The sequence below is a fragment of the Geospiza fortis genome, unplaced genomic scaffold, assembly GCF_000277835.1.
Source record: "Geospiza fortis unplaced genomic scaffold, GeoFor_1.0 scaffold190, whole genome shotgun sequence".
Lineage (NCBI taxonomy): Eukaryota > Metazoa > Chordata > Aves > Passeriformes > Thraupidae > Geospiza > Geospiza fortis.
The window spans coordinates 1892741-1904039 of NW_005054328.1; the positions used below are offsets into that span (position 1 = coordinate 1892741).

Genomic DNA, 11299 nt, shown 5'->3' on the forward strand with positions numbered 1-11299 from the left:
TGCAGGGGAAAGCTGACCTAAGATTATGTGAACAGCCTTAATATCGGCGTCTTTTATCATTTCATGTTTTGCTTCAACACTGTTAATTTCTTTAATGTCCTGATAAGAAGGTATGTAAAAAGAGTAAGAAGAAAAAAATTCTAAAACCAAAAAAGAATTTCCTCCACGGTGTTACATGTAGAGAGGCTTTCTCAATTCATTGCTGCTGTGGAGACTGAGCTCACCAGTCTGCAACAGTGTTTGTACCCAAGTGAACAAAGGAGCTGGCATACTTTTAAAGGCAGGTGAAGGAAGTATGTTTTCTCTGTTCACTGCAACATTTGGATCTCCTTAAGGCATAGAGTAGGAAAATGACTATGCAAAAGCTTTTACTTTAGTCACCAGTAGTATTCCTACTGCCAATTTATACAGTAAGCAATTGTGTACCTTATGTAGTACAAGTTCTGAAAATATTACCAATTGTATGGTTTAATCTGTATACTGCAGACTATTACAACTTCAGTATCTTTGTGGATATAAATAGTATTCTTTGCTATTCTAAATGTATTAATTTGTGATAACATTGTCACTGTTCCTAGAAGGTCTTGGACAGGTGCTGGTGATGCATGTAGATGTGTTCTTGTTTGCGTAGATTTTTCACTTTATGTGTGATTGTTACCATTTATGATATTGCTGCTATATGATGGGGTCTCAACAGTAGGTTGCTTGTCTGTAATTAGTTGGAATGTGCATTATGACAGGTTTTTGCTAGGATTACCTTTCTTGTAGGTTTTTTTCTGGCTGCATTGTATTGGCAGCTGATGGTCATTCTCTTTCTAACTTGAATGCTCAGATTCTCTTGCTCAGGTGTTGAAGATGATGCACCCTTTCATTAAAGCAGATGTTCTCAGGGGGCACAGTCCTGATTTAAGGGTGAGATTGACCCTAAGGATGTGTTTAGGCAGCTAAATTTAGATGCACTGTATTTAAACTTCCATTTCAACCAGATGGAAGATAGGCATTCTTACTTGGGTTATCTGAGCAGCCTTCATCTGTTGCTCCAGAAGGGTGTGGATCTTGACTGTGCCAAATCCATCCCTGTAAGTCCTGGATATCCAAGAATATCTCAAAAGACTGCACATGCCTCTGATAGTGGTAGTCAGTGAACCCAAGAGACTTTCTCTTCTCATCCTACAGCAGATACAGAGTAGCTGTTCAGTTAAGTAGCTCTGTGCTCTCAGGCTGGTTTCCTGACATGGAGACCCTAGGTGCTGACTATACATGGGAGCCTAAACTCAGATGCCTTGATCTTAAACTAAATCCTGGTGTTGAACTTGTGAATGTATAGAAGAAGTTCATACCCAAATAACTTTAAAGTCATCCAAAATATATCTATTTTTATTACTTACCTAATAATTTTTTCTCAGTTTTTGAACAAGATGTGTTTTGCCTCAATACTTATTTTTTTTAAATCCATCAGCAATAAGTCACATTAGTATATGATCTACTTCTTATGCTAAGGTCTTTTCAAAGGTACTGAGTAAGACTAATTCCCAAGTTTTTCCCTGTGGAACTTCACTGGTGACCTCTTTCCGAAGTGTTACCTTAACATCTCTTTTGAAATATTCTCAAATGTATATGTTCTCCTTTTTTTTTTCCAGTAGCTACTTCACTGCTCTATTTACTGTTACAGAAACCCTAGTTTCCTTTAACAGGTAATATGTCCTCCAATGACACCATAACCAAAATTATTTTTGTCATTATTTAGACGTATTACAATAGCCCATTTCTAGGAAGATTTCAAGTTTTGCTGGCATGAATTACTTATTTTTCATTTATTTCCACAGTTTACTATTTTTCCATCAAAATCTGTTCTTTTATGGTAGTAGTAAGACTAGTGAGCTTATAGCTGTCTGTATTTGCTTCTTGTACAGGTGTAGCTAGAACATTGATTATTTCTTTTTCTTCTGATGTTGTTTCCCACTAGATATGTGACTAAATATATAGAGGTCATTGGGAGTGAATTTAGAGTTAATCTTTTAGGCAATAAACTGAAATATTTCTAAGCTGCTGCTCCCAGGAGAGCTGATCCTTTGTTCTGCTCTCCCCACTAGTGTGTTCCCAAGCTGCCTTTCTCCTTCTGCCAACACAAGTCTCCACAGTGAACTGATGGAAGAAATTATTTCAGTTGAAAAATAATATGCTAGTGACTGCCTTTTTCAGTGTGATCCACTCACTGTGTATATGGATGTATTTGGTGTTATGAAAGGAACCAGCTAGGGATAGGAGTGGTCATTTTAGAGAGCATATCAGAGTGCCCATTTTGGTGGCAGTATCAATTTAGACTCTTATAAAGGCTCCATGGAACTGTGGGGAAATTTCATAGTGGGTTTTAGTCCAGGTGTTTCAGATTTATTTAGGTGTTTCACACAATAAGAAACAGTTTCTGTTGGGCTAATTAGAAGAAACCTATCACTTTTGTTCAAATGCATGAGGTAAGTCATTATATGTTGGCTGTATCACAGTTACTGTCAGCAATCCTGAGGAAATCTGAGGTACTTAAAATTAGTTTGGTCTTCAGTGCTGACATAGTATTTGATATTTAAATATCCTGCTGTCTGTGATTGATACAGATGGATTGCACAAAATCAGACTGAACTATGGTGAAGACTCAGCTGATGGCAGTAAACTAAATGAAGATGAGCTTATAGATTTTTCTGAAGACCAAGATAACCAGGTAAAGAATTTAGCAGTTTTATTTAGGAAATGTGAACTGTTGTGTTGTACTTTGAATGGACAGCTTAAAACCGATGTACAGATTGTGAATGTGCGTTATCTAAAGCTACTTGTCTTTACAAGTGTCAAGTCCAAAGCACTGATTACCTACAAAAATCTGCAGGTCAGCTGACAGAGAGGATTATACATTTGTTCATTTATTTGTTTAGTAGAAAACTGCTGTACTGATCCTGCATGTAATTTTGTGAATGTTTTGTGTAATGACAATATTACACAGTGATTTTAGTGGGAACACTGAAAGTCAGTACACTTCTGTCTTTTGTCTCCTCCACTCCATGTTCATCTGCTAAACCCAAGAACAAGTTACTCTTCTTTCAGTTGCATTTCCTGAATATAACCAGACACATTTATAAGTATGTGTTGCTTTGTTGTTTTGTTTCATCGGTGCTTCTCCTAATCAGATTTATACAGCATGAATTTATAATCAAGTACTGTTCTTGTTCATATTGGAAAATATTTAGATTTTAAAGCTGTGGGAAGACTGAATATTAAAATGTCCCTGACTCACTCAGTGCTGGGTATGAAGGCATTATTCCATAGCCCTGCTACTTCTGTAATTGTAAGTTCAATGCAAGCAGGCCAGAAATTACACGTTTGCTCTTCCTAACTGGCCTGCCTGCTCATGGCCCAGGTGGGACCTTTTCTGGACCTCTGAGTCCAGAACAAACTATTACTTTTCAATCTGCAGCTCTCTGTAATGACTTCCAAGTAGCTATGTATATGTGTATACATATATACATATAAAAGCTCCAGTTGATGTTGAAACCTAAATATGTTTTCAGCTGGACTTAGCCCACGTCTCCTGTCATGCCAGCTGTGCAAACATTCTGAGCTTTGCCTGATGGAACTGCCTGTCTGTTTTGTAGCAGATAGAGTTTCCAGAAGATGGAGAATAAGTAGTACAGTATTTCCAGTCTGAAATACATGGCATGAAGGCAGGGAAGCAAGCACATGGCCAGCTGCATTCCTTGAAGAAAGGAACAAATTCCAAGCTCGTTAGTTGCTGTGTAGCTTAGAACTTAATTCCGGCAGAAGCTATCACTGTTTCTAATATGGTAGCATATTCATGGCATAGCTTGAGGATTTCAGTGCCAAGATCCTGTGTGTTAATGAAATGTACACAATGCACACAAAAATGTTAATAAATCATGCTGGTACAGGGATTCCCATTTTTGGAAAGGACCTTGTTTCCCCATAATGCAGTGATCTATGAAGTAATGTTGAACTCAATGGAAGAGTGAGAAACTATGGATCACTGGAATTCTTTTAGATGCAACAACTTAGTGCTTTTGTTCATAAGACTTCTGTATCGTTCATAGCAATCAGTATTGAAATCAAAAGGCCAGAGGATATTTCCAGGCTTGTGATGTGACTGTTTTTGCAATCTATAGTCCTGTGTATCATGGTTTAATTTTCCTTGCCCTAAGAATCAAATTGTTTTATTTTGGAACAAAAATAGAGATTTATTTCTCAGCTTGTTGCAGATCTTGTCTCATTTCACCTAGAAGAAAACATGTATGAAACTGCCAGGCAAGTTTCTAGTATTGACTGGCAAGGAAAAGTACTGATAATTTGGATTAAAACCAAATAATGGAGATGCACCTAAGTCAGAGGTGTTTTGAAAGTATTGGTTGCATTTTATAGTTTCACAGTACTTAAATAAATAGCAGCATTCAATCCATGTCATTCTAGCACGAATTTCAGAAACCACATCACTAAAAGTTGGTCAGTTTAACAAACTGTGAATAATTTCAGATTAAAGCTATCATTTCTTTATTAAACTCAGTTATTGGTGTTGAATGAAAATGTTAAATGTAACGATAAAGTCCTTTGCATCTGTTTGAAAAAAACAGTATTAGCTTTTAAAATCCTGTAATAACTTTGCTTCTGTAGGAAGACAGTAGTGATGATGGTGGCCTTGTAGATGATAACTGTAATTCAGAAATGGGACAATGGTACCTGAAGCCAACTATCTGCAAACAGTAAGTATTAAAACAGTTAAAATGGAGATTTCATAGAAGTTTATTAAATATAAAAGATAATAATTTTGAGAAATAGTCATACATGAACCTTAATCAGCATGCTGTTAGGTTTTGAGAAAGAACTTTATATTAGAATCTTCAGTGAGCAGAAGATTTATTGAATTAAACTACTAGTGAAATAATAGCTTTTTTGGTTTCTGTTAAGCCTGTGTGCTGCTGCATCAGGCAAATGAAGATTGTTTCTTACAATAAGGCTGTTCTTTGGTATTTTGCACTTGGTTTCCTACAAAAACAAGGTGCAGAAGCATGTTCAAATGTATCCTATATCGAAAAGCAGATTAATGATTTTAAAGTAAATAATTAAATTATTAGTGAAAAAAAACCTGTATCACTACTCAAATTAGTAAAGGAACATTGGAGTAATTTTTAACTGCCCTCTTTTCTTATCTAAATAAGATAGCTGTTCCTCTTTATTGTCTCTCTCTGTTTTTTTTCCTCTAACAAAAGAGTTCCACACTTAAATTTTTTTTTATCTGTTCTGGATTTGAAAACTTTTCTTTTTTAATATTTGATACCCAGGTTTAATTTCTTAGTAAATATTTACTGCAGTTCTTTGCATTATGGTGTGACAGATGCATGATTCGAAATCCAGAAATTTTGCTACTAGTATTGCTGTCTTGACAGTTTTATTTGTATTTTTTTCATAATTTATCTATTTTTGTATTTCCTGTCTTGTGACTACAGGTTTATAGAAAGGTGAAGGCTTTCACAGTGCACTCAGTACATTCTTAGGAGGCAGAATAGAATTACAGATTTATATATGTTATGGAACATATAACTTAATACGTTTTCAAGAAAAAGTCCGTCTGTGTTGTGTTTTAAGAATATTTATGAATTTCTGATTATAGCTTGGCTAAATTTGTCCCATTTTGATGACAGATGATCTGTACATAATACTTTCCAGCAGACTGTATTTTAATCCAATGTGAAATTTCATAATATCATTGATGCTTAAGTATCAAAAGTCATTAAGGGCACTTAAATACTCTACTATTAGCATATTTTAAAATTACTTCTATATAAAATAGAAAATTACCTTGAAAAGGTTGTCACTTCTTCCCCCTGCAAAGTACTACTTTTTTAGAAGAGAATTTTAAAGAGCATTTAATGCTTTTTAAAGATCAGTACCTATATACATACTTTTATCAGAAATTAAAACAAGTATAAGCAAATATTAAGTGATTATCTGCTTTTGCCTAAAAAATTGCATACATGTAAATTAGTTTATAAATGCAAACACACCTGTGCATATATGCATGCAGATATTTTGTCTGAATTTGCTAGTTTGAAGTTTCTTTGAATTATGCATTGAATGTACATATGTTATTGTTAGATAAGAAAAAACAGAGATTTGTGATAAGTAATTGCATTTATTTATCCCTCAAAATACATACTACATATAATGCTGAAATTCTGAACTCTGATACAAGTTAGCTTTAATGTATAAATTCAAATTGCATATAAGGTGGCTGATAAGACTGCTGTGCTTGTGGCTCCTGAAAAGGTAGTGTGCTTTAGATCGAGTGATAGGATACCAGCATCTGTAGTGTGCAGGAGAGGACTTGAGGAGGCTTGGTTCTCTAGAAAATACTTGGTTATAGATACCTTTTCTAAAGTCTTCTAAATAGACTTTTTACAAGTCTTCCAAATAGAGTTGGTGGGTGTTTTGTGTATAACTACCAGCTAGATTTCAGATCCAGACTGGGATCGCTTCTTGAACATGCTTTGCTAATGCTTTTCTTCTAGTGTGCTGTGGAGTGTCCCATCTATCCTCAAGCTGCTACTCCAGCAGGACATTTGTGGGCTCTGTGCCTTACTTTCTCTTACCTTGTACACCTAAAAGAGCATTAGACACCTGAAGGTGTTTTAAGCAACTGTAACAAATTGTCTGACAGTACTGTATTTCTTAAGTACATTCCTAAGTGTACTTAGTGTATGGTTAAATATAAAGATGACTTGCCATTTAGTTATCCCTATTGGGAGGTTACAGCAGTTCTGGCAGAACTTTGCAGTATTCATCTAGTTTTGTTGAGGCCACCCCACAAATTATTTCTGTGTAACATTGTGTTTTTCAAGCTGCTGTAAAATACTATGTACTTAAAACTCATGTTCTCTGTTAGGCCCTGCATTTTGCTTATGGACTCACTCAGAGGCCCTTCCCGGTCAAATGTTGTGAAAACACTAAGGGAGTAAGTTTCCTATCTGGTGCTTGGGGCTTTTTTAGTTTGGTTGATTTGGGGGTTTTTTGGTGTTTTGTTTTGGGTTTTGTTTTGGGGTTTTTTTTTTGTTTGTTTGTTTGTTTTTTGGTGGGTTTTTTGGTGGTTTTGTTTGGGGTTTTGTTTTTGTTTTTTTTTTTTTTTTCTTGGGAAACTCTTCATGGAATAAAAAAATACTTTAATTTGCATGATCTTCTATTGTAGATATTTAGAGGTGGAATGGGAAGTCAGGAAAGGCAGCAAAAGAAGCTTTTCCAAAGATGTCATGAAAGGTTCCAACCCAAAAGTGCCACAGCAGAACAACTTCAGTGATTGTGGAGTGTACATCCTCCAGTATGTGGAGAGCTTTTTTGAGGTATGTATGTTCTTGAAGCTATTTTTGATTCCTGCAACAATCAAATATAAGCTGTGAAAATGATTACAACTATAAAAGCCTCCTGGTGGAGCTTAATACCTATCAATGAGATTATGCATTATAAACTAATTTATGCATAAACACACGGAGTAACTTTTTTGAAAATAGACTAATTAACCTTTTTAGTTGCATGTACATAAAATAATTGTAAGCCATGAAATTTTCTGAGAGAATCTAAAGAAAACACATTTAAAGTCTTCCTTTGTGTTCTTCTGCTGTGTACCCTTTAAAATCATCCAGTAAGAACTTGAGTTCAAAATCTAAACTAAAAATGCACTACAAAAAGCTTAATAATTTTCCCCTGAGAACTGTGACTGAATAAATTCAGACATGTGACACAGGTAGGAGATTTATGATTCTTTTGGGAGTGTTTTTAACTTGTAAGAAAACATGTAAGTGAAATTATTACAGCTGAATGCCAAATCTTGTTTCCATTGAAGAAATTGTTTGAATGCTTACTTACTTGCAAGCTGACTTGGTCTTCAAGTTACAGCTCCTTTCACAAGAGGAGGCATTAGCACCTTCTGGTCTAGATTGGGAGGATAAATTATGGTCAAGTGAGATGCTGCCTGCATGGGACAGTAACTCTTCAGAATCCCTGGTGCTTTAGAGCATTGTTCTAAACTGTCCTGTAGCTAACCCTTCCCTGGAAAAGCTGGCAGCTTATCCATTCCTCAGCCCTCCCTCCCTCCATTCATACATTACTCAAGAGCAATAAGGCTTTAGCAGAATGCATTCATGCAAATGGAAGGCAAAAGCTTTGCTTTCCTGACGAGTTCCTGAGAGCTTAGAACCATAACCAAGTGCCTCCTGGTTTGTTCACTGGGAGCAACTGAGTTTTATTAACCCATTCCTTTTTGGAATGGTTTATTAGAACTTCCTCCAAGTTTTATTAGCCCATTCTTTTTTTGTGAATTGATTGCTGGATTATGCCAGGCTGAATCCTTTGTCCTGCCTAGTCCAGCAATGTGCAGCAGCTTTGTCTGCCAGAGAATAGGCACGACACATACATGTGACACAGAGCAAATCACAGGATATTCTCAAAAGTAACTCCAGTGGGGAGGGAAAACCTGAGCTGGTTGCACAGTACTAGACTGTCTTGAAGTTATTCAGCGAACAATTTCAGCTTCTTTGTATTTGGAAAATTTCCCAGAGTCTCATTTTGCACCAGCTCCACAAACTTGAAGGAGAGTGTGGAAGCAGGTGCTTAACCTGATGTTTGTGAGCATCAGGGGCCGCCAGGGGCCGCTGCGGGAGGGGCAGCGCGGGCTCCCCGCGAGCCTGCGGGGCGGCGCAGCTGGCCTCTCACCCTGGCACCGCTTGTCTTCCCCGCACTGAACAGACTCACAAAAATGTTGCTAGTGCAACGTTAAGCACTGACGCATTCCTGTGAAGAATGTCGCTAGTTTTTTTCACAAACAGCCTTGCTGATCTTACCTCAGTGGTGAATGTAATTCACTCTTAAAGAGCCCTGATGATGTAAACTGGAGCACAGAAAGGGAGGAGTTTCTTTGAGAGACAGCACTGTTGCCCAGATTGTCATTTGGTTAGGGTGGAATTGTTGTACAGTATCACTGAAGAGGAGTAGAGAATGCTTCATAATAATAATAATAATTATTGTAATTATTTGGATGAATGTTACCTAGCAAGAAAATAGAATGTAAGTATAATAAGCATTGGTGGTAGGCAGGAGCTTTGCTTTCTAGGATGAAATCTAAATCTGTCTTGCCTAGTTGGTCATGATTCTAAAGGCTGTTTATAAGAAGACAAATGTTTTGGATTCCTGATTAGCTCTATATTTTGATGCTTTAAAAATGTGCTATATCTTTGCAGTCGTTTTCTCTCTCTTTTTTTTTTTTAATTAGGAGAGTTTTACACATTTATGCAGACAAATGCTTAGTCTAAAAGTTGTAGCAAACACAGTAGATTGTTCAGGCATCCTTATAATCAAGAGTGCGATCTGGATGGATTTTAGTCTGTAACATACTGAAGCGTGATTGATTTTACCATAATTATACATGTACAAAACATGAAAATTGTAGAAATCTTTTCCTATGCTCATGGAATGAAGTGAGGAAGAATGTACTTTTCCTCACTATAGTTTTCTTCAGTCATTGAGGTTATAACTCTTTACTGTAATATCCAAATGGCCTTTTTTTTCAGAATCCCATTTTGAGTTTTGAGCTACCAATGAACTTAACAGACTGGTTTCCACGCCCAAGAATGAAAACCAAAAGAGAAGAAATACGAAAAATAATCCTGACTCTCCAGGAACAGCAGAACAAGGACAAGAAGGGACAGAAAGACCCAAATTCAATGTTGCAGGAAAAGACAGAACAACTTACTAACAACAGCTCAGACTGAATGTTGTATCTGTTGCATGTTAGCTCCACAATCAAAACTGAAACCTACATTTCTGTCTGCCCAAACTAAAGATTTGGCGTGTTCTCTGCTCAAAGTTACTTGGGAATGTTTAATGCCTGTATAAATGTGTGTCATAAAATGGTTTAATTCCCACAAAGATGTGTATTAAGTGAGTCTGTACATATGTTAATGAGGCCAACTTTTTCAGCATTTGTAATTACTTTTTTTCCTCTTGATAGGGAGCTTTTGTTATGTATTTCTGTTAATAGAACTTAAATAGCAACTTCTAAACAAAAAGGAAATAAAGAAAATATAGGATGAAGTGGTTACCTTTTTCTTTTTCAGTTAAGTTTTAATGTTACGTGCTTAAGTAACACCTAGGGAATGATTTGGTAGTGAGATAATTAATTCATATTTTGACCCTATTTAGTTGCCCTTTACAAGATTATTCTGCTTGCGCTACAGACAATAATATGGGTGTCTCAATGTACCATGGCCTCCAAGGGTGATTCCCATCCTCCCAGTATCTTAAGTGTAGGCAGTGTCATAGTTCATAGGACTGCTTCTGATTTGGGGGTTTAGAAGATACGCATTGCAATTACAATTCCACCCTTGCTTTAGTGGGACAGGCTAGGGAAAGGGGGAGAGTGCTCTTTGACCAGAGGTAAACTCTTCAAACAGTATTATAAAAGTGGTTTCAATGAAGTTATCTTGAGTGACTCTATTAAATCATATTTTGTGGATCCCAGTTGTTGTACAGGTGTATTTTGAGACTTTCTTCATTATAAAATTGTATTTTGGTAAGTGTACTTGGAATAGCAGATTGCCCACGTTACATTTTCTATGTTACAATTCTGAATGTTACATTCATATGTGCTTTATCTAAGTAATGAACATTTAAAAAGAAAAAAAGTGTATGATTACTATTTTTTCTAATATCCATGCAAAAAACCAAAATACCAGTGTTCATTGCTTGCTTGTTTGTTCTTGGCTTTACGTAGCATCAGACTAATGTAGGGACTTGCTTGGGTATTTCCAGTGTATTTTGATTTTACAACAATCTGAAATGTCATTGTTGCTTAAACTGCAAATATAGCCCTTTATCCCTGTTCTAGAAAGGCTTTGTCATTGAAGTGAGGAAAGTAAGAAAAGATTTGTTCAAGGATATATATATATATATATATATCTGCACTTTTCTATTTATACAGGTATCTTTGAAGGGAACCAGAAAGTGTCACTTCCCAGGAAGGAATTTGTGGGAGTAGAGAAGGATCTTCTATCTCTCCCTGCAGATAATATTTTCTCTCCTGATTTTTCTACTGGAAGTGTCATTTACCGTTCCCTTCTCCCAAAGAGAAGCAGCTGAGAGTTCATCAGCTGAACTCTGGGCCCCTTGAGATTTTATTTTTGTACACAACATCCAAGTTAACCCAGTGCTTCATGGCCTCCATGAGTTTTCATTTTCACTAAAATCTGAAAATGCAGCT

The 11299-nt window shown here is 36.3% G+C and overlaps 1 protein-coding gene across 1 annotated transcript in view; it reads left to right on the plus strand.

Annotated features, from left to right (window-relative positions):
• Positions 1–11299, plus strand: part of SENP6 (SUMO specific peptidase 6) — a 73188-nt gene that overhangs the window by 61372 nt on the left and 517 nt on the right. Inside the window, exons 21-25 of the mRNA XM_031057105.1 lie at positions 2613–2716; positions 4669–4757; positions 6938–7006; positions 7238–7388; positions 9612–11299. The exon at positions 9612–11299 is cut by the window's right edge and continues 517 nt beyond it. Coding sequence (XP_030912965.1) covers positions 2613–2716; positions 4669–4757; positions 6938–7006; positions 7238–7388; positions 9612–9812 — 614 coding nt within the window. The 3' untranslated portion in view covers positions 9813–11299. The remainder of the gene's footprint in view (positions 1–2612; positions 2717–4668; positions 4758–6937; positions 7007–7237; positions 7389–9611) is intronic.